The sequence below is a fragment of the Syngnathus typhle genome, linkage group LG2 (assembly GCF_033458585.1).
Source record: "Syngnathus typhle isolate RoL2023-S1 ecotype Sweden linkage group LG2, RoL_Styp_1.0, whole genome shotgun sequence".
NCBI classification, from domain to species: domain Eukaryota; kingdom Metazoa; phylum Chordata; class Actinopteri; order Syngnathiformes; family Syngnathidae; genus Syngnathus; species Syngnathus typhle.
This window is the reverse complement of record NC_083739.1, coordinates 10,059-34,482: the sequence shown is the minus strand read 5'-3', so window position 1 is coordinate 34,482 and position 24,424 is coordinate 10,059. Positions and strand designations below refer to the sequence as shown.

Genomic DNA, 24,424 nt, shown 5'->3' with positions numbered 1-24,424 from the left:
TGGTCAGAGGAGATTTTACAATTTAGCATGCAGCATCCACATTCTCACACACACACACGACAAAATAGACTCACTGTCCATAAGTGGATCAGTGAGGTGGGTGTGTGTGTGTGTGTGGGAATCTTCAGCCAAGCTATCGCTAACAAGCATGCCCGTCTCTCGCTCCTTTTTATACAACAAATCCCTCTACTCCATGCCAGAGATTAGCATATTGTTTTACCCAAACAGTACTCAAACACGCACACACACACGCCCACACGCACAATGACAGCATGATACAATTGTGTCTGACCTCAGAGTATTTCCCTAAAGCCAATCTCTGCCCTTCTGACATCCCTCACCCGGACACGAAAATAATGTTTGAGCCATAAATGATAGGTGTCAAACCCAAGGCCCAGGGGCCCGATATGGCCCGGACAGCACTGTCTATTTTCAAGCTGAGCTAAGCCGACGAATCTCAAACATTTCAAAATGGTGGACAAATACCGATCATGTGACCAAAACGTACTGACTGTAGATCTGCATTTGAAGGCACTGCAAAGTGTGATTTGATAGTGTCAGGGACAGACTTGGGTGGGCAATGGGCAGTGCCCAAAAAAATGTCGCTAGTAAAGCAAATAATCATCAAGTAGGCTCCAAAACCGGGATGATAAGAACACGTGGAAACAAAATGAGCAAAAGGCGAAAAGGCACATGAGTAAATAATATGGCTAAATGTACCGTATTTTTCGGACTATAAGGCGCACCTAAAAACCAAACATTTTCTCAAAACCCGACAGTGCGCCTTATAGTCTGGTGCGCCTTATATATGGACCAAATTCCTAAATTTAAACTGGCCCGAAGCATTGTGTCATGAAATCAATCATAAGTGGCCCGCTGAAGACGATGAATCATGAATCAAAAAGACTATGGATCATTATTTTGTGATTAGAAAGTAATTTGTTCCGTCTGAAGTTGAAATAAAAAAGATAAAATGGAGAATAATTTGATTTGGATTAAAAATCTGACATGATGCATTAATGGTGCGCCTTGTAGTCCGGTGCGCCTAATATAAGGACAAAGTTTTAAAATGGGCCATTCATTGAAGGTACGCCTTATAGTCCGGTGCGCCTTATAGTCCGGAAAATACGGTAATATCGAGTCTACAAACACCATGCAGTACTGATTGCATGCTTTTCTAAAATCAGAGGCTGCTCTGAATGCCTTATAGTCCGGCGCGCCTTATATAAGGACAAAGTTTTAAAATGGGCCATTCATTGACGGTGCGCCTAATAGTCCGGAAAATACGGTAAAGTAGACAAACAGATCACAACTGTGAGGAAACATCCTCTATTCGATGAGGAATTGCAACTTTCCGCTAGTCGTGCAGCTAGTTGTTGCGACGCAAACTTTTTAAGCAGAAAAGAAAACGATGGAGACGGCGAGTGATGCGGCACGGTAGGAAGAGGCTAGCCGTGCCCAAACACAATGGAAGCATCCGTCCTTTAACTGCCGGGGTGTTATCATCCCACCACAGAGACGCTCAAAACGCTTTAAAAAACACATTTGAAGATGTATTAGTGCATCCCAGAAACCACTTTCTGCCAATAGGGGGCTGTTGTTCATGTTTCCTTCGTGTGTGTGTGTGCGTGTGTGTGTGTGTGTGTGTGTGTGTGTGTGTGCGTGTGCGCTTGGCTCCCACCAAATTCTTTTAGTGAGCGTTGCTAAGGTGCTTTAGGCATGGGATTAGCTCGAGGCTCATCGCGCATTCCATGACTGATTAAAAGGTACAAAGAGAAAGTGTCAGACAAACAGGAAGTTGGAATGAAAACATAAAAAATAAATAAATTAATAAATAAAACAGCAGAGGGCATCAAGGCCATGAGTAGGACAAGAGAAGGATGAGATCATGACAAATGAGGGGGCATAGGTGAGGAAAGGGATGAGGGGGAGGAGAAAGAGGAGGCGGGTGAGATGCAGAAGAAGCTTGCAGATGGTTGCATCAGCATCTTCACCCATGGCGAGATGGAGAGAATAAGCCACATAATCGAGCGTGGAAAAAATGAAGAAAGTGTCCAGGACGTTACCTTACCACTGTGAAGCTTGGAAAGCCTTCAGAGCTGCGCCATGGCAGCCGTGGCACCCGATGCCGATGACTCAATTGTACACGTCTTTGGTATTAACCCTGTTTATTTTGGTCAGCTGTCAATCAGCCTAATATACATCCAGATCAATTCTACCAGTGTCACGGACAGGTTCTTATGTTTTTAGCAAGCGTTCATTAGCAGAGAGGACTATAAGAAAAAAAAAGCCCATCCATATCATGACTTTCTATTGTTTTTTAATTTGTCGTCTATACTTTAAAACAATGTAACTTCAGAGTACTTGAAATTGTTTTCACTCCAACTTCTGTTTGTCCTCTTAAGATTTTCTTAAATCATGGCCACGGAATTTCCTCATGTGGGGCAAAAGAGTCATCTGTCACGATTGTAGATTTGAGAAAATAACTGTTTGTGGCATCATTCTAAAAAATGAATGATTGAAATATTGGTTATTTACCGTTTATTCCATGTATAATGCGCCCCCATGTATAATACGCACCCTAAAAATGCCCTGTTGATGCTGGAAAAAAGCCTGTACCCGTGTATAATACGCACCCAAATTTTGACTCCTACTTAAGTGCGTAAACGTAAAATTATTTCAGAAAAAAGATCATCTTTGGGAACAAGCGGATATTATTCTGCCGGTCAGTATCACTGCGCATGCGCTAGCAAACTCGATAGCGAAGAAATGTTTCGGATTTGCGTAGGGTACATTGTGACAGCAAACGAGCAGGTGATCGAGCAAGCGTCTGATACGAGAGCATTGTGTTCGTAGGGAGCGTGTTTGAAGTGAACACCAGAGAAGAACGCGCATCTGTAATGGCCGCCTCCGTTTCATATCCGGATTAAAAAAAAAAAAAATTGTACCCATGTATAATGCGCACCCCAGATTTTAGGACAATAAATTAGTTACATTTTGCGCATTATACATGGAAAAAACGGTAACTCCTTTAGGTTAAATTGCAGGTTTTCTGGGAGGAAATGGTGCTTCATTGATTGTCTGTGTGTGTGTGTGTGTGACTTTAAACACACACTTGAGCAGTAAAGATTTGAACAGTAGCTATCGTCTGATGCAGATCAATGGTGCAGATGAGAAGTGGTCCCAGCCATGAAAAGAACAGACAAGGCTTGGAGGTGGTTTGATCGACTGAAGCTTTGACCTCTCAGCGCCAGCTTCCACTTGACAGGACCACTTGCCCATCACCCCCACCCGTACACACTTCTGCACTGTCCTCCCCATGCGGCCGCCGGGCCGATAAGTTAGAGGCGAAGACTAAAAGCTCTTGCAGGGTGCGTGACAATAGGAGGCCACGAAAGTGCTCGCTCGCTCGCTCCTTTTCCTCTCTTTCTCTCTCTCTCTTTCCTTCGCCACAGGAACACATTATGGAAGAAGCATCGTCTTTGACCTGGTCGGTCGGACAGCATGCGCGAGCGAGTGTGTGCGCTGTACGCTTCCTTTCCTTCCTTCCTTCCTTCCTTCCTTCCTTCCTTTCTTTCTACCTTTCTTTCTTTCTACCTTTCTTTCTTTCTACCTTTCTTTCTTTCTACCTTTCTACCTTTCTACCTTTCTACCTTTCTACCTTTCCTCCTTTCCTCCTTTCCTCCTTTCCTCCTTTCCACCTTTCCTCCTTTCCTCCTTTCCTCCTTTCCTCCTTTCCACCTTTCCTCCTTTCCTCCTTTCCTCCTTTCCTCCTTTCTTCCTTTCTTCCTTTCTTCCTTTCTTCCTTTCTTCCTTTCTTCCTTTCTTCCTTTCTTCCTTTCTTCCTTTCTTTCTTCCTTTCTTCCTTTCTTCCTTTCTTCCTTCCTTCCTTTCTTTCTTTCTTCCTTCCTTTCTTTCTTTCTTCCTTCCTTCCTTCCTTTCTTTCTTTCTTCCTTTCTTTCTTTCTTCCTTACCTTCTTTCTTTCACCCTTCCTTCCTTCCCTCCTTCCCTCCTTCCCTCCTTCCCTCCTTCCCTCCTTCCCTTCTTTCTTTCTTTCTTTCTTTCTTTCTTTCTTTCTTTCTTTCTTTCTTTCTTTCTTTCTTTCTTTCTTTCTTTCTTTCTTTCTTTCTTTCTTTCTTTCTTTCTTTCTTTCTTTCTTTCTTCCTTTCTTCCTTTCTTTCTTCCTTTCTTCCTTTCTTCCTTTCTTCCTTCCTTCCTTTCTTTCCTTCCTTCCTTCCTTGCTCCAACATGGCCTTGCAACACTGCGACATAACCTGGGACCACAAAAGTGCAGAGAATATTTCCAAAACATTGAAATAAACCTGTAAGCACTCAGAGTAGGATCATTCCGCAATATTATAATTCCATTGTCTGATACTAATTAACTAACTAAATGAACTACATTCCTTTGAGTCTGTCTTCTGGAAAAAGAGCAGAAAATAGAAAATGAGCACAAATAGCTGAGAGTAAGTTACAAAACAAAATATGCAAACAGTTGAATTTATGAAGATCAATCAGTGAAAAGGCAAAAAAATTGCAAGTGAGCCACGTGGCTCGCTTGCCGAGGTGGCAAAAAAAACCCGAGTCCGACAACGTTCTTCATTTATTGCGCTTGTGTCCTTGCCCCTCTACGCCGTTATTCAAGTTGATCTGGCATACGAATTCGCAAAGAAATTCCGCTCACATTCACAGTCAAACTAGGAATTCGCACAAAGAAGACAAACTATTGATCAACTTGGCCATTGTACAAGAGAAATGCTTCAACCTGACCTTTTGATGAGAACGTGCTTGCAGCCAAGGAACCAAATCCATCATTACCAAGCCACCAATCGAGCGTGAAAAGGTTCATGTCTGATTATAGTCCAGCAATATTTTTACCATGCGTTGTAATTTATATAGCTATTATGTTTTTGAATTTATTCCAAACCTAGCAGAACATAACCTTTAATTCATAAAAGCTAAATTAAATACTATCTCGTTCCACTGAAACAAAATAAAGGCAGATTCTGAAACGATGCAAAAAAAAAAATTAGAACTGTAGTGAACATTCTCTTGACCTGTTTTAATAAATGACTAAAATATGAATGTGATGTTTTTTTTGGTTGTTTTTAAGTTAAATGTGATTTTCTGTTGTTGATCATCTTACCAATCAGATTCCTTTATTTTGTCAACAAACAAAAGTCAGGATTGTATGAGACCAAAATCTCGATGTTATAGTTATGAATACTAAATAAGTGAAAAAACTTGACCAATGTTCTCATAACCTGTACCCCATGAAAACCTTTGCACCTTGCATGTGACAATTCATTGCATACACATGGGCACATTATCATGTGCACTGTTTCAGACACACAAACTGTCAGTTCAACAAAGTCCACAAATTCACAATCGCGTTTTTTTTTTTTTTACTTACTATGCATGTTGCTTAGTGCGACTTGTGGCATCCCTTGCATTGAACAATCCTCTTCAAATCTGGCGTGTATTCCGTTGTTGCTACTCAAAGCAATTCTTTTGGTTGGATGTCTGATCGAATTCGTTTCAGTTTGTCGTTTTCAGGAGACAAGATTTCAACGTCACTTTTTTTTTTTTTAATGAGCTCCCCTTCATTGTATGGCTTTTTAGCCCGTGCAAAGTTCCAAGCCAGTAGATACGATGCAAGCGTTGTGTGCTTCGTCAATTTTGGGAAAAACTGGACCTGTTTTTCTGCTTGACTTTTCAAAGTGCCCAACTTGCGCTTGCAAAATTCAGGAAAGTCCTTATCGATGTTATTAGCATGGGGTGCATGGCGCTGCAGATTTGAAATGCACTAATGACGTCTGATATATCATTACGTTCAACAAAAAAATAGAAACTTTCCCAAAAAAACCCCGTCCTGGGTTTATCTTCATATTTTCGTTTAGCTGTGCATTTGTTTCCCAGCGCAATTGACACTAATTGTTTAATCGAATGGGTTTTTGCCCCGTCCTGCTTTGAGGAGTTTCACCTCATGCGCATGCGCGAAGCGAACACGCACAAAATAAAAATAATAATAAATCACAAATGTTGATATGAACGTAAAAGAGTCGGTCAGGCCTGGTATAGATTGTTCTCACTGAGCAGCACCCTCAGCTTTCAGATGAAAAGACTCAGATTGGCTGCTATGGTATCTGAGTCCATTGTGTGTCAAGACAGTGAAGACGTGGCAATCTTGAACAGAGCGAGAGAAGAAGAAGAATAAAAAACATTTCTGCACAATTTGCCTTGTTTGAGAGGAGCTGTCAAGGCCGAGGATCCTGACGAACAATAAAGGAGACGTTTTCTTCTTGTTGAAGATAAACCAAAAAGACAAAACTTTGAAAAGAACCAGCAGATTATTATTATTATTTTTTTCTGGTGGCACTTGCATACTATGGCAAGCTTCAGGTCAAGAGGATGATGGCTATGAAAAAAAGAAAATATTCATGAAAATTGACACAAATTGGCAGCTCGTTCATAGATTTTTAAAAACGCGTAAATAGAGGACCTCCCCACACTTCTTCCATTTAATGCTATAGTCAATGTGTGTGTTCATTATTTATTTGTTAGCCACGTCCTCCTCACCTTCTGCTTTTTAAAAAAAAAAAAAATTAATTGGTAGGCTACTGAGCATTAAATTGGTAGTCAACAATGGCACGGTATTCTTTAAAGGCTTACTGGAATTTTATATTTTACAGATTAGTATTTCAAATCTGTAGGGTGAACAGTAAGCATATTCAAGTCTCTTTTTACACTTTGTTTAGTTCGTTATGATGAATGAGAACATTTGTGCATCACTTCTCGTCTTTCTTCAAACGTCAGCGTGAAACCTTTTAACTTAACAGTACTACTGTGCTGCCCCTTAGTGGAGATGAGGTGAATTGCAGCAGAAATCATTTGCATAATAGCGTGAGGAAAGAAAGGTTTATTCATTTAGTTTTGGGTTGACTAATGGCCCTTTCCCTGAAAGAAAAATAACTTTGACATCTGAGTTAAGTGTGCCCATTTTTTGTTTTTTAAACAAATGTACTGTTCTTTTCTCTATATACCAACGTGGTTCTTTTTAATATATAAAAAAAAGGAAATTGTAATATTAATTTTAGAAATAGCATACAAAAGACCCCCATATTGCACACCAAAAACATTATGACCCACTTTTTCAGCCAGGAGTATAGGCCAAAATCAGACTAGTAAAGCTCGGTCATTAATTTAGATTTTAAATTAGTTTTAGTTGCTCCTATGGGGACCTGGAGTAAGCTTAAAGTTCAAGCTTAAACAGATCTCCTGGGCAAGGCTTCATCAGCCCAAGTTGGAGCACAGCTTGATAGCATAAATGATGCTCACAAAAATACTTAAATGGAATTGAGGACAGCAGAGTTCCAGGAAATTCTGACCTTAAATGATGGCTGAAAGAAAGAAAAACTTCGTAAAACTACTCCACACGCACTCTCTGTCAAGTGGTTTCTCCATCCCAATTGGCTTTATTTGTGTCAAATCAATCCTGTCGTCAGATAGTAAAACACTTTGAAGTCCCACCACAGCCTAACTCGAGGTACATGAGAAAATGCAAATGTAGATGAGGTGTTTATGTCAGAAGCTAACAGCAAGTCCAAATAGTGAAGCTCAAAGAAAGTCACAGTTTGTAACATTGGTCAACTGCATTTAAATAACATTGGTCTTCCTGCATGCGCAGCGTATAAAACATAAAAAAACAACAACCTACAAATAAGGAAATCAAGTGGTCAAACGTCTTTTTTTTTTGGATTGATGTTGGGAGTGAAATGCGTTTACATTCACCTGCTGCAATATCAGCTACGCAAGGCACCTAACAGGAAGCAGCTACACACATCCCAAGCGGCGACAACAAGGCTTTGTTTCAGAGACGCCCAATGGAGAGCGACATTTCTCCCACTACGTTCTATTGGCGTCCTGGAGCGTGAAGATGACAACTGGGCAAAGTCAAGCTGGTGGTCAGGTGGCCCTTCAGCGTCATTGCCAGAGACAACGACTGGAGGAGAGTGTGAAGGAAGGAAGGAAGGAAGGAAGGAAGGAAGGAAGGAAGGAAGGAAGGAAGGAAGGAAGGAAGGAAGGAAGGAAGGAAGGAAGGAAGAGAAGAGTTGAGACTGGCGCGTGGCAATTCAATACATAGGGATCTTTTATACACGGGCTTTACGGTAATGATGGGCAAATGAAGCTTCAAGATGATTCATGAATCCGCTGTTGTGTTCACTTCGACCTCTAGATGGCACTCACTCACTGCTCACCAAAAAGCTGAACTTGCCATTTCTTAAAAGCCTCACTTTAACCCAACATCGCCATCTAGAGGAGCCAAAGAATACAACACGAAGCTTCATTTTCCCCACCGCTAGTTTACGGTTAGCTGTCTGAAAAGGACTTTTCTCTTTCACCATCACAGGAATATATTGAGAGCGCAGCTGTAGCCTCCATAATGTCACCTACGGTTAATATGAGCAATACTGCGATTCGTAAGCAGCTAGCATAGAGTCGCGCAACTACCACCGCTAGCGGGAGATTGCGTCGGAAAAAGGGGGCACAACTAAAGGGTGACAGCCAGGTCGAGTGCTAGCAGCATACATGCTAGTATGACGTCTATTGTACACGGGGCAAAACACCAAACATACGCTAATGTCTCTATGCTAGACGCTAGCTAGACTAGGAACACGTAGGCCTCTGCCCTCTTGAGACTTTCTTACACTGTTGCAGTGTGTCCTATGAAGTGTTTCGGGACAACGTGTTTGCACGCAGGCAGGACCAGTTTGTCCTGTGAGAAAGGAAAGGAAAGGAGATGTTTGCTCAGTCCATCGAGGTACAATTCTGCATAGATGACAATGGTCATAATACAAAAACATCCCGACAATCCAATTGCACTTCAGGATTAAAGAGCTACTACGCAGTGATATTAATCTTGAGCCCTTGTCGGAATGTAGTAGTCCTCTTCAGAGCCATCCCGCAACACTTTGTGTCATGCTTGGCTCCTGATTTGAGTCATGAAGGTCACTTTCACCCTTTGCACTTGGCTTAAGCATATCTGCTCTTCATGTTCCAGCGATAAATTGGCTTAACTTTGAAGCTTATGGTCCATTTGAAGAGAAATCCATTCTGCTGACTGATAAATTACACCGAGGTCTCCGGACCAGCCCCATTGAAGGTGTGGCCCAGCTTTGAGGAGCGGTTGACATCAGTGTAGCCCAGGAGGGGCGTGAAGGTGCAATAATCTGGTGGTCTGTGCCAGCGCGTCAACATGGCTTTCTTGGTGAAAGGTTCAGACCTTGTAGGGTGAGGCATGTTCCTGTGGCTGCCAGAACTTTGACCGCGTCTGTCAGCATTGGGAGCGGCGTGGATAGACGACAGGGGGGTGAACTCCGAAAGCTGTCCCTTGTATAGTTTATCAGCATTCTGTGTGGATTTCAGAAGGGAGAACAAAAATAAATCTTGATATGAATTCTGGAAGGTTGCAAATGAGCGACACTAACATCCCAGTTGGGTTCAGAGTTTAAAAAGGCATTCCTTCAGATTTGGAAGTATCTTTCCAACTATGCTTAAATTACCGTATTTTCCCGACTATAAGGCGCACCTTCAATGAATGGCCCATTCGAAAACGTTGTCCTTATATAAGGCGCGCCGGACTATAAGGCGCACCATGAATGCATCATGTCACATTTTGAATCCAAATCAAATCATTCTCCATTTTATCTTTTCTATTTCAATTTCAGACGCAACAAATTACTTTATAATCACAAAATAATGAGCCATAGTCTTTTTGATTCATGATTTATAGTCTTCAGCAGGCCACTTATGATTGATTTCATCACACAATGCTTCGGGCCAGTTTAAATTTAGGAATTTGCTCCATATATAAGGCGCACCGGACTATAAGGCGCACTGTCGGCTTTTGAGAAAGTTTTTGGTTTTTAGGTGCGCCTTATAGTCCGAAAAATACGGTAGTAGTTTTTTTTATTTTTTCTCTGATTGGTCAACTGGGATGTTGCGTCCACTTTTATAGCTTCCCTATTAAGAACCAAACCATGCAAATAGAACCATGAGCGGACCGTTCAGCACCAAGGCTGTTTCGGTCGAAAGGATGCACTCGGTCACCAGAGGGCCCCAGAGATCCAAACAGATCAAACCACCCAAGCAGCCAACACACATGCACAACCACCTGATAGTCAGTCTCAAATTTCATTGAGGTAGGAAAAAAAAAACTTTATTCGAATAAGAAACACACACACACGCACAAAGTAAGCTTTACCATGCTGAAGCCTTCTAGGCTTGTGTGACAGCTAGCCCACCTAGCAAGGAGTCAGAACTCAGGCAGGCTTCGGCCTCCTCATAAGCGCTATTATCTGTTACATGCTGCGTACACAAACACACACCGCACACACACATATATATACACAAACATTGTCTCTTCATAGTTGAATCCAGATGCGACTTCAGTTTCATGCAAAACGAACGAATGGAAAAAGCAACGCGGTAGGAAAGAGGAAGTGTTCGAGTAGGTCGGACTGAAAGGGAAGGAAGCGGATGGGTCACCTCAGGGTAGGCAGGGGTTAGAAACTGATTCTGCTGGAGGTCTGAGACAGCATAAATATGGTGGAAGGCTGAGAGGCAAGGCATCGACGTTTCATCTACCAGGGGAGCAGAATTGCAGAAGGAGAAAACAGGAAGTCAGAAGATGGGGAGGGAAAAGAAGGGAAGGGGAGAATTTAAAGCTCAGGAGAAGCAGTCAGATGTATCAAAAAAAGATACAGTGACTAAAACTAAAGGTCAGAGTGAGAAGAACATTTTTAGAATCAGTTGATTAGCTTTGGACAAGTCGAGGGAGATGAGAAGGTCATATGGAAGAAGCTCACTGCCGCGGACAACATTTGTACCTGGACAATGAATGGACTTAACCTAAAAGGATTGGGACCATATTGAGAAAACAAGTTCAGTTAAGTCCGACCTCCCTCATTCTGAAATCAATTAAAGGAGCATACACACAGACGCTGACTGACTGGGCAGTCCTAGTCCTGCTGACCTTCAGACACTGCCACGGTCTTACCAAACTTAAAATGACACCATTAATGCTGAGCTGGTCGTTGTTAACGACTACGGAACAACTCACCTGTATACGTTCAGTTGTGGTGGGCCATAGTGACCTCCAAATGACCTTCTTAAGCACATCCGGTAGAAGACTGGCTGTAATTAGCAGTACTATGCTAAGCCAGGCGGGGCCGCTAGACAACATCTGCATGAATACATAGTACATCCTTTGGTAGTTGAGGAAAGGCCTGCGGGACACCAGACATGTTGTGACAACTAGGTCATCAGAAAGCAACATTCCAGAGCCAAATGGGAGCGTGCAAAAGGCCTACCAGATGATCCCTCCCCACAGCAGAGAGAAGACCACAAAGAAGATAAGCGAGCCCCATATTACAAAGTGGTTGATCCAGGTCCAGTAATGTGTATCGAGGGCCAACTGGGGGCAGAAGAGCCATGTCAATGTGTGTGCGTGAACTTGGGTGTGTGTGTGTGTATGATGTACCTTGAATGTAACAGTGAAGACCAGCACTGTAAACACCAGCGTCCCAAAGGTCCAGTTTCCAAACATCTGCAGGGGTAAAAAAAAAAAAAGTTGTTTGTCCCATCGACCAATCATTTTAATTCGACAAAACAAATATGGTGGAGTAGTTCACAACCAGATATCATTCTATATGTGTGCACAAGATCAACATGAATCAATCAATCAAACAGATGGTGAACAACATGAAGCGGCGGGAGGGAGGGAGGGGGTGTTGTTAATAATGATACTCGAGTATGCACTTCACGCAACGTCATTAAATAGGCCACAACAAATAAAGACCTGCCTGGACCTTGGATATTATTGTTTTCTTCTGCCCAAGTTAAGAAAACATCCAAAGTACTTTTTGCAAGTTGAATCCATTTCAATTCTGTCATCATAATAGCCATTAGTGGGTGGATGACAACATAAACAACAAATTCACACGGCGCCAAGTAACCTTTCAAACACTTCACTTTCCTCGTGTCAACAACAACAACAACAACATCCTCCCACGGTATTTACGCAAAGTAGCTTGTCCACGCCTTAATTAATGGACACAGACAAACACCATCTTTAAATTGGAACAGATACATTTCTACTAAAAAAAAAAAAAAATCGGTGCTAACTCTATACCATTCAGGTTCCAATGGTTTGTCACTGGGCAGGACCTTCTAGCTTAGATCAATTGTACCTTTTGTATTGGTGCCTTTAAAAATGATACCATCTGTAGGCGAACATCCATTGAGTACCTTAGGGTACATACCGTTTTTTTCCATGTATAATGCGCCCCCATGTATAATACGCACCCTAAAAATGGCATGTCGATGCTGGAAAAAAGCCTGTACCCATGTATAATACGCACCCAAATTTTGACTCCTACTTAAGTCGATTAATGTAAAATTATTTCAGAAAAAAGATCATCTTTGGGAACAAGCAGATGTTATTCTGCCGGTCAGTATCACTGCGCATGCGCTAGCAAACTCGATAGCGAAGAAATGTTTCGGATTTGTGTAGGGCACATTGTGACGGCAAACAAGCAGATGATCGAGCAAGCGTCTGATACGAGAGCATTGTGTTCGGATGGAGCGTGTTTGACGTGAACAGCAGAGAAGAAAGCGCATCTATAATGGCGGCCTCCGTATCATATCCGGATTAAAAAAAAATAATAATAAATAAATAAATATTTTGTTTTTTTGTACCCATATATAATGCGCACCCCAGATTTTAGGACAATAAATTAGTTACATTTTGCGCATTATACATGGAAAAAAACGGTATTTGTTCTCTTTATAGGCACAAATAAAATGCATAGGTATATATAACAGGGAGTGTAATGTTTTGCACAGCCACGGTTGCATGTTAACAATGTGAGACTTCATTTTTTGGTGACAGTTAAGACAAACATTTAATGATCTCTGGGTAACATAAGCATACTAAAACCAGAATGATTCATGACCTGAAAAATGTTCAGTATTGCATGCCGGAGTGGGTCCTTGGGAAACCAAAGACGGGCCCGAAATGTAATGAGGGGCAAATGAAGCTTCAAGATGGTTCATGAACCCGTTGTTGTGTTTACTTAGACCTCTAGATGGCACTCTCTGATCACCAAAGAGCTGACTTGCCATTTCTTAAATCTCTCACTTTAAGCCAACATTGCCATCTATAGGAGCCCAAGAATACAACAACTGGTTCATGAAGCTTCATTTTCCCCATCACTATAGAAAAGTTTGTTTTTTTTGGTCACGTGAACTGTTGTCGGTGGAATCAAAAGTGCAGCAAGCGTGGGTATGAGTGAATATGCTACGAGCCTACTGCTGGTGTTTCTACAACAAGCATCAAGAGAGGGAGGGACATGAGATGAGATTGGGAAAAATGGTTGCTTCCGTATGAGGAGTCAGTGCCAAAGGTCAAAGTGGGGAATCTCGGTGGGGGCGGACATTGAAACGTGGGCAGGCTTACCATCTGTGTGTTGGTTGTCATTAGCTAGGAGGAGGAAAAGAGAAGCATAAAGAAAAGGCAACACAAAGGTAAGAGGAGAGGAAAACAAAAGCCAGAAAATGAAAAACAACTGAAAAACAGTTTGGAGAAAGAAAGAAAAAAAAAAAATCAATGGATGCAACAAAAAATAATTAAGGAGCTGACAAAGTTTTAGGACAGTAACACCGGCCAAGAGTGAAAAAAGGCAGTGACGACATTTGAGCAGACAATCTAAATGCTCTCTTTTGCAGAACTGCACCTGGACACTGAAGATGAAACTAGTTCAACAACCGTGTTATTATTTCCTGTGAATTGTTGAAGTAACCAAATGTTGTTGGCGCTACCTGTCCATTGCTGGTAAAGGTGGTGTTGTCAAACAGGAAGTAAGCACCAAAGAACATCACAATGGCGTCATATACACCTAAGACAGTCCAGTAGATGAAGATGGGCCACCGCAGTAACGAGTTCTTGGCAATGTCTCTGTGGAGGGAAGGATGAACCGTGATGGTGAGCATTAGCATTAGCTACCGTCATTTCTGGACTATAAGTCGCACCAGCCATAAAATGCCCAAAAAAGTGAAAAAAACCCATATATATGTATATAAGTCGCTCCTGAGTATAATAGAATAGAATAAATCTTTATTTGTCATTGTCACATGTACAACGAAATTTAAAAAGTGCCAACCGATCCGCGCATGAGATAAAAAATAAATAGAATAAATAGATTATAAAACAAATACAAGCTAAAACCCACAAGAAGAACATACCCAGACATAATCATTTATGTTTAGCTGCATTCATAAGTCGCCCCCCCACCCAAACTATAAAAAAAAAAAAAAGCGACTTATAGCCCGAAAATTACGGTAATCGACACTTTACTGTCTCGTTTCAGACGAGCTACAAAAATGCTGGCGTCAGCCTCGAGTGACCCTTACGACTAACCTGGACAGAAAAAATACAAGGTGACAACTATGGTTAGCTCCAACCTGTACAGAGCTGGGTCCTTCTTCAGGATTTGCATGTTGATGTGCTGCTCGATGAGACTGTAGACCAGAATGGGCAGCGAAGTGAAGCTAATGTTGTAGAGAGTCAAGTAGGCGGTGTCATACAGTGGCTGAGGATGAGAAGAGACACAATGATTCATTTCGAGATGTATTTCTGCGTTGCGCCTCCCTACCTGTTGTGAGAAACCACAGAAGAACTGGTACAGGAACTGCGGAAAGATGAAGCAGACATTCTGGCGGAAGGGAAACAAAGATGGTTGGTCTATGCTGCGCTTTGCATGAAAACAAATACACAATCCGCACGCTGGTACCTTGTAAAAGAAGTACTGTACAAGTTCAGAGATGCGGATGTAGTAATAGTGTCCATGGACGAGGAGAATCTTCTTCAGGTGTTTGAATTTGGGGATGGCATAGTCGCTGTTCCTCACTGCCTGACGTCCCTCTTTACCCATGATACCTGAAGGCGGCCATTTTGTCCCATGAAATGCTCCTCAACTTTTTAGGCTTGACAGTGTTCTCACCTATGCCAACATGAGCTTCAAGGATCATGCTGACATCATTGGCTCCATCTCCGACAGCAAGTGTGATTGGATGCTCCTCGGAGGTCTTGATCAGCTTCACAATCTTGAAAAGTATCGGAGAAGGGAAAAGCATGAAATCGTCACATTGGGAGGAAGACTTCCTGTTTCGTACCTGCGCTTTCTGGAGCGGCGCCATCCGACAGCAGAGTACGGCACTGCAGTTGCGGCAAATTTCCAGGAAGATTTCTTTGTAGTTCCCCGAGTTGGAGTCCTCCTGGCCTGGCTTCATCACTGTCGAGAGGGTGGCTCCGTCGATGATGAGGCCGTAGTCCGTGTAGTCACCCGATAAACTGAAGCGCAGATGTGACGTTTGAATTTCTCTCCCCAATCATCTGCCGACAAACTCACCCAGAAACGTCCCTGCTCATGCCACCGTGGTGCCTGAGGACAGTTCTACTCAGATCGAAGAGGACATCGTGAAGACTTTGCTCCTCTGTGCGCTTGGTGGTCAGCTCCAGGATCTGCGTGTTGCGGTGGAAAAGCTTGCTGGCGTAGCAAGTGGCGGCCGCCGTCTCCATCTTGTCACCCGTCAGCACCCACACCTTCATACCGGCCTTGTGCAGAGACTCGATGGTGTCCGCCGCTTTTTCTTGCAGTCTAAAAACGGAGGAAGGATCGAGGAGATTGTTAGAAGGCATCGTGAGGTTTGAACCTTCCATTTGCCGTATCGCCAACTGAAGAAGGAACAAGTCAAGGGTGAAAGGCAAGGGCAACTTTCTGTCTAACTCACTTTGCAAAAGTCCAAGATGATGTCTAATTCCTAACAATGTCTTGGCATGAAATAACGATTGAATCATTCAGCGAGTCGTTAAGGCGGTAGCATGCATGAAATGGAGAACCGATGTGGTGGGATGATGGGAGACAGCCTTCCTAGACAAGAATACCACCCATTCATCCATTTTCCACTGTCGATCCAATTTAGTTCCAAACAAGCGGAATCCTATTCCAGAAGTAGGTCGCCAGAAAGCCATTCACACTCAGATAGAGTGATCCCTCGCTACATCGCGGTTCGTTTATCGCGGCTTCAATCCATCGTGGATTTTTTTTCCAAATAAAAAAAAAAAATCACAAATTCAAAATAAAACTTCTAAATTGAGGAATGATGGCATAGAAGTCCACACAATTACAGTAAGTACACTTTTTGTAAAAAAGTTGTTATAATAATAAGAGTTCTAAAAGCACATTTACAGTATTGTACCTTGTTATAAAAAATATATAATACCGTAATTTTCGGACTATAAGTCGCGTTTTTTTTCATAGTTTGGGTGGGGGGGGGCGACTTATACTCAGGAGTGACTTATATACATACCGTAATTTTCGGACTATAAATCGCGTTTTTTTTTCATAGTTTGGGGGGGGGGGGGCGATTTATACTCAGGAGCGACTTATATACATATATATGTTTTTTTTCACTTTTTTCGGCATTTTATGGCTGGTGCGACTTATACTCCGGTGCGACTTATAGTCCGAAAATTACGGTATATATGTTTTTTTTCACTTTTTTGGGCATTTTATGGCTGGTGCGACTTATACTCCGGTGCGACTTATAGTCCGAAAATGACGGTAATAAAAGAGTTCTAAAAACATATTTACAGTAAGTACACTTTTTGTAAAAAAGTTGTTATAATAATTAGAGTTCTAAAAACACATTTACAGTATTGTACCTTGTTATAGAAAATATATAATAAAAGAGTTCTAAAAACATATTTACAGTATGTACACTTGTACCTTGTTATAAAAAAAGTTGTTATAATAAAACATATTTACAGTATGTATACTTTAGCTATGTCTACATGTTACACACACACACACACACACACTATTTTTATTTATAATTATATTATTTATACGGTATTTTCTGTACGTCATTTATACTACGTATTAATATAGCATTTACATGTTTGAAACTATTATTTAATCTTCTAATGATAACATATGCACTTCCGTATAGGGTTTAATATACCGTATTTCCCAGACTATAAGGCGCACCTAAAAACCGCCTTATAGTCCAGTGCGCCTTATATATGGACTAAATTCCTAAATTCAAACTGGCCCGAAGCATTGTGTCATGAAATCAAGCATAATTGGCCCGCTGAAGACTATGAATCATGAATCAAAAAGACTATGGATCATTATTTTGTGATTATAAAGTCATTTGTTGCATCTGAAGTTGAAATAAAAAAGATAAAATGGAGAATGTTTTGATTTGGATTAAAAATCTGACATGATGCATTAATGGTGCGCTTTATAGTCCGGTGCGCCTTATATAAGGATTAAGTTTTAAAATGGTCCATTCATTGAAGGTGCGCCTTATAGTCCGGTGCGCCTTATAGTTCGGAAAATACGGTACACAAAAAATGGTGACACGACTTTGCGGATTTTCACATCCAATTATCCGCCATAAACGAGGGGTTACTGTACATGGTTCTCAACTGAACCTCGCATGGCGGATTGTGTCTACCTGTCTTCCACAGCGGTGGCTCCTAGCAGGATGAGGTCTTTCTCAATAATGTCGTAGGCCTCCGCCAGCCGTTTCTCCCTGTCCTGTAGTGCCAACTTGGCTCGACTCAGCAGTTGGCACACCTCCTGGTACTGCGCTGGACTGAGAGGCCGATATGCCACACAGAGTGTCCTAAGACCCTCCTTGGGGGAGATCCGGTTGGCCCATGATGAATGCAAAAAGGGAAATAGCGTGGAGTGGCACGAGTATGGACTCACCACCGCATTGTGCTCCACCCGAGCTCTGACTTGATCCACCTTGCCTGATACGACCCTCGGGAAGATGGACGAGTCTGCTCCTTTGCAGAACAGGTACAGCTCACCTTTGCACAGAAACGAAAGAAGAAGGATCATGGAGAAATCAGACCCGAGCAGAACATCCATATTACCGGTGCTGGCCTTGACAATGACGCTCATCCTCCGTCTGACCGAGTCAAAGGTCAGAACTTCCAGGAGTTCAAACCTGATGGAGGGAGGTTGAACATGTAATCGTTCTCTGAAGCTCCTGGATCAATCCACTAACCTCTCAATCTCCTCCTCTCTGTTCAAGATCTCCATGTGACTGTCTTTGAGTCTCAGATACGTGAAGCCGAGCCTTCGGCGAGACAAAGACATTACAAATGGTCCAATAAGAGTCTCCGTGCGTAGTTGCGTCATATCATGTGTGTATTAAGACACCTCTTCATGCCCTCCACAAGCGCCACCTCATCCGGGGATGATGAGATGTAGAAGGAAGTGGACTTGCCGTGATGGATGCCCTGCTTGATGCCGTCTACCGTCTCCTCCTCTTTCACTTGCACGGTGTGGCATAAGCACAGCGCACGGAAAAACAACTCCTCGCGCTCCTGTCGTTTTGAGAGCCAACTTAGTACTCTGAGTCGTGGAAATAATATGGTGGCCTGCACTCACCCTGGCCTCGGGACCTGGTGATGTGTCAATCATGTCCATGCTATCTGCACCGGGCATCACCTAATGAAATGATAGAAATGGAGGAAGCGAGGGATTCAGAAACAAAGCAATCGGAAGATTCGTAGATGCCTTCTCCGCCGTTGATAAAGAATCGGTTCGCGGCATGAGGATCCTCAAAAAGGGCGAACCTGTCCATTGCAAATAGCTTGGGCGACGTAAACGTGTCCATCCACGCAGCACTCGATGAACTCCATGTTGTTTTCCGTCAGCGTTCCCGTCTTATCCGTAAACACGTACTCCACCTGGTGAGAAGATCGAAAGGCTAAATCTACGGAAATGCCACCTGGAGAAATTGTTCGCAAAACAAAATAAGACATTGAGGGGAACCTGTCCCAGCTCTTCATTCAGGTCTGATGTGTTGACCACTGCTCTCTCCCCGAGCTCCTGGTCAAACATCTCATCATCCCACATAATGAAATAGGAGCCCAGGAACTTCTGCATCTCCACAGTGACGTACATGGAAACAGGGATGATGTAGTTGAATAGGACCATGAAAGCCAGGAAGTCTGTGAAGGCTCTTATCACCTGTGGAGGCAAGAAGAAGCTCAACAAGAGAAATAAATAAATAAATAAAAAGAATAACCAACAGTGTGACACAATGGACTCACAATATTTCTCTGCCTCTCCACCTCAGTTCTTTGATCGTACCAGGGCTCGTCTCTGGTTGGGTCGGCCTGCCACGCGTATTTGAGCACCGTGTTGATAATGGCCTTGATGATGAGAATGCATAAGTAGACCACCAAATAGGCGTTCATTGACCTGCCAAGACCAGAGCTGTTAAATATCCTCTGCACAAATTGTGTCTGGATATGTACCGTATTTTCCGGACTATAAGGCGCACCTTCAGTGAATGGCCCGTTTTAAAACGTTGTCCTTATATAAGGCGCACCGGACTATAAGGCGCACCATGAATGCATCATGTCAGATTTTGAATCCAAATCAAATCATTCTCCATTTTATCTTTTTTATTTCGACTTCAGACGCAACAAATTAATTTATAATCACAAAATAATGATCCATAGTCTTTTTGATTCGTGATTCATAGTCTTCAGCGGGCCACTTATGATTGATTCCATGACACAATGCTTCGGGCCAGTTTAAATGTAGGAATTTGGTCCATATATAAGGCGCAGCGGACTACAAGGCGCACTGTCGGCTTTTGAGAAAGTATTAGGTTTTTAGGTGCACCTTACAGTCCGGAAAATACGGTAAATGTGACGGTTGGAAAATATAGATGGAAGGATGGAAAGCAAAACAATCTGCTAAAAAGCATACAAAAAGGTGGAAAATTGAGGCTCCGTTTTTTGGGTGACAACGTACAGAAAAGCTTACTTTTCTACTGCAGAGCGTTTCTGAGACTTGGACTGGTAGTTGAGAGCCATCTTTGTTTCCATCCCGGTGTAGATGACAACTGCTACAATAAGAGGGTGACAGAAAAGCCATGACAATCTCCTCTTTATGGAGACTTGACAAATTGTATAACCAATATATTTACCATAAATGTACTCCGTGTTCTTCAGCGTGGCTCCTCTGAGAAGCAGGTTCTCGGATCCTAATGGCCTGTGAACAACAACAATCCTGATAAGTCGTCTTTTTCGGAACCATGAGGAAAAATCTCTCAGTATATACTAAAATCACTGACAATCACCCAATCTATTCTGTATTTGAAGGGGACCCGTGATAACTTTACCTCGCCACTGGCTCATTGTGCATATAAATGTTGATGCGACCGACAAACCTATTTGGAGAAAAAAAAAAAAAGTCAAAGAGAATCAGGAAGAACTAATGTACCGTATTTTCCGCACTATAAGGCGCACCTAAAAACCCCCAATTTTCCCAAAAGCCGACAGTGCGCCTTATAATCCAAATATGGATTTGTGGATGAGGACTAATTTATTAAAGGAACGCGTTTATTTTGTGCGTTGTGTGATATTAACGTTTGAGCAACGTTAAGTTATTGATATATTGTTGTTTTCACTATTTCGAGTGTCACTATATTGCGATTGCATTAACGTTTGAGCAACATTGAGTTATTTATTCTATGCGCCTTATAATCCAGTGCGTCTTATAGTGCGGAAAATACGGTATGCAAAAATGAAGCTTTCACTAACTTGTACAGATCTGGCTGTGGTTGTTCACATTCGATGGTAGCGTGGATTGAGTCCACCTCCTTCTCAGCATTGTAAGCTTTGGTGTCCTGCACTGCATAGTATGTCTGCAAAACATTCAGGCTATTCAAACAACAGGAGACAGACAAGACGTCCGGCGTTGCGCACCTTGTGACTGCTCTCGCCGTCAAGACTCGCCGTGGTGACAAAGCAGGTTCCGTCATCCCGGGACGAAGACAAGAGGATGAGATCGCAGGGAAAGGATTCGTCTTCTTTCACAAAGACGACGTCTCCCACCTGAGGGATATTGAACGGGGAGGTAGGTCAGTAACGGAGTTGGACACACAAATGTTTCGAAACACACCCGTAGTTTGCGACTCTGCTTGCGGATCACTTTGCCGTTTTGCACCACGTGGACGGAACACTGGTTGACGGAGTTGTCGGCTTTGTGTCTCAGCCAGTCCTCGTAACCCTGAGAAGAAGAAAGCGTCCCATAGCGGGTGGTGACGGGGTAGGTGGCGTGACGCCACCTGACCTTTAGGCTCTCTCACCTGTTTGATCGCCGTCACGGTGATGACAAAAAAAAGCGGGAGTCCGCTCGTGATTGGACTGGTGGGTGTGTCAATGATCAACTGGAAAAAAACAAAACAATGGAAAGACATTTTCCAGCTTTCAAAAAAGACACAATGACATTAGCCATTTACCGTTTTTTTCCATGTATAATGCGCAAAATTTAACTAATTTATTGTCCTAAAATCGCATTATACATGGGTACAAAAAAAAAAAAGTTTTTTGTTTTTTTTTAAATCCGGATATGATACGGAGGCCGCCATTACAGATGCGCTTTCTTCTCTGCTGTTCACTTCAAACACGCTCCATACGAAGACAATGCTCTCGTATCAGACGCTTGCTCGATCACCTGCTCGTTTGCTGTCACAATGTACCCTACACAAATCCGAAACATTTCTTCGCTATTGAGTTTGCTAGCGCATGCGCAGTGATACTGACCGGCAGAATAACATCCAGTTGTTCCCAAAGATGATCTTTTTTCTGAAATAATTTTACGTTTACGGACTTAAGTCGGAGTCAAAATTTGGGTGCGTATTATACATGGGTACAGGCTTTTTTCCAGCATCAACATGCCATTTTTAGGGTGCGTATTATACATGGGGGCGCATTATACATGGAAAAAAACGGTAGTTCCACACAGAAGATGTCCAATTCAAAGAATGCAAAAATAAATACTAATGCGAATCAATACGTCTTTATAGAACCCAAGAGTGCTTAATGGGCCAAAATGATGGCGCTAGATAGATTGGCCGATTAGTTTGGTTCCTCGCTTTGTGTTATGATGGGAATGGAATGGGATGAACACAAAAGGTCCATTTTATTTTGACTTCTCATGCAATAGCAGCCACACGGCAAGAAGAAAAAAAATTGTTGTTATCCAGCGTTTGCTTTTCAATTGGGCTGGGCAATGGTAATCCCGATTTCAATTGCGGCTTCTCTCCATCTTAAAAACACAATTGATATTGTGCAGCCTTACATGCAATTCTCACTATTTCGGTTTACGAGCAATGCCTTATAACTGGACCATGGTGAAATAATCTTGAATAAAAATATAACAACATACCGTTAGCTTTAATGGGGCACTTTACCTGAACCAAAAATATGATGAGGAAATAGAAGTTGGCAACTCTCCTGAACTGCTCAAACATGTTCTTGGGGATGAAGTTCCAAAATGTGTACTGAGAAACACAAAGAAGTCATATGAGCTTTTGGATGTATCTCAGACAATCACAGTGACTGGGAGAAATTCAATTCAAAGAGATATTTATAGTTTTTAGCATTTATTGATTGATATATCTTTATTTCGAACATATTTTATTGATTAATGCATGTACAATAATCTCTAGACTATAAATTGCTACTTTTTGCACAAGCTTCGAACCCTATGCGGCTTATCTATGGATTCTTCATGACTTTTATCATAGTGTGAAATAATTTGTTTGGGTAATGCAGGTCATTACCCAAATATGGCTTATACATATTCTGGTGCATTTTATAGTCTGGTAGCTTTTTTTTCCCTCCTGTATGCCGCCTCAAATGATGCGTTTGTTTATTTTATTTTTTTATTATTTATTTATTTATTTGAGAACGTTTTAACTGGCCGACGAGCGTCACAAACAGGCTTCTGCCTTCATGCGACGACAGATGCACTGCTTGGCGCCCCCCATCTTTGTCGGCCCCGGCTAAATTGGAGCGCTTCAGCTGATTGTTATTTATTTATTTATTTATTTATTTATTTATTTATTTATTTATTTATTTATTTATTTATTTATTTATTTATTTATTTATTTATTTATTTATTTATTTATTTATTTATTTATTTATTTATTTAAATGTATTTCATTTATTTATATGTATTTAATTTAATTGGAGCACTTCAGCTGATTATTATTAATTTAATTTAATTTAATTTATTTATTTATATGTATTTCATTTATTTATATGTATTTCATTTAATCGGAGCACTTCAGCTGATTATTATTAATTTAATTTAATTTAATTTATTTATTTATATGTATTTCATTTATTTATATGTATTTCATTTAATTGGAGCACTTCAGCTGATTATTATTAATTTAATTTAATTTAATTTAATTTAATTTAATTTAATTTAATTTAATTTAATTTAATTTAATTTAATTTAATTTAATTTAATTTAATTTAATTTAATTTAATTTAATTTAATTTAATTATGCTTTCACTGACCTTTGAGGACACTATGCGGTTGTCCGGGAATCTTTGTTGAATGAAGGCTTCGGCCCCTGGAGGAGGCTCCTTGTGTCCAATGTAGATTGTCCTGCTGTCCACCCAGTTCTCCTCACCCACACACTGCCGGGAAATTCATCATAAATCATACAGACATCACACATTATTTCAACAGCAGCATGTCATGTGACACCAATGTTCCCCCTAAGCAATTCACAAACAGGATAGCAAAGCATTCGAAGTTCCTTTGCATTTTAATCAGCGCGACCGAGGGTGCAAATCTAATTACCGTAATTTTCGGACTATAAGTCGCACCGGAGTAGAAGTCGCACCAGCCATAAAATGCCCAAAAAAGTGAAAAAAAACATATATATGTATATAAGTCGCTCCTGAGTATAAGTCGCCCCCCCACCCAAACTGTGAAAAAAAACGCGACTTATAGTCCGAAAATTACGGTATTCTACTTTATTTTTTTGAAGCATACATTGGCACTCCCACTCACCACTGAACAGGTGACTCGTGGCTTGGTCTATTCCAAAAGTCCATAGTTTACAGGCCCTTTAAATGAGACTCTCTCGTTCTGGAGGTCAAATGTTGAGAAAGGTTTACGTTTGAATCAATTACCGTATTTTCCAGACTATAAGTCGCTCCAGAGTACGTCTCACCAGCCATAAAATGCAAAACAAAGAAGAAAAAAACTGAAATTTTGCATTTCTGGCTGACATTTAGAGTATTGTACCCTTTGAGAGTAATTGATTGTTAGGGGTGTAAATCGCGGGTTTTGTCACGATACGATATAATATCGATATAAAGAACTACGATACGATATTTGCCGATATCTTAAAGCCTGCTGCGATTCATTCACGATATATCGCGATATAGTGCTCTACGATCGATTTTCTTTTTTTAATAAAAAATATAGGACAATATCCTGATTTATAACAATTCAT

General features: G+C 41.5%; 1 protein-coding gene across 1 annotated transcript; it reads right to left on the bottom strand.

Moving 5' to 3' along the window:
* Positions 1–7,448: 7,448 nt before the first annotated feature.
* LOC133149026 (phospholipid-transporting ATPase IH-like) lies at positions 7,449–23,609 on the bottom strand (the record flags this gene model as incomplete). Its single annotated transcript, XM_061271788.1, has 29 exons — positions 7,449–9,412; positions 11,124–11,289; positions 11,374–11,477; positions 11,544–11,609; positions 13,883–14,018; positions 14,525–14,652; positions 14,716–14,775; positions 14,854–14,999; positions 15,064–15,166; positions 15,236–15,413; positions 15,472–15,720; positions 17,585–17,766; positions 17,842–17,945; positions 18,012–18,085; positions 18,146–18,217; positions 18,301–18,467; positions 18,532–18,591; positions 18,720–18,833; positions 18,919–19,116; positions 19,200–19,350; positions 19,924–20,005; positions 20,087–20,151; positions 20,282–20,329; positions 20,703–20,806; positions 20,868–20,996; positions 21,064–21,171; positions 21,251–21,331; positions 22,358–22,447; positions 23,475–23,609. Coding segments are annotated over 29 exons (3,582 nt in total), but the record flags the coding sequence as incomplete, so codon positions are not given.
* Positions 23,610–24,424: the final 815 nt, after the last annotated feature.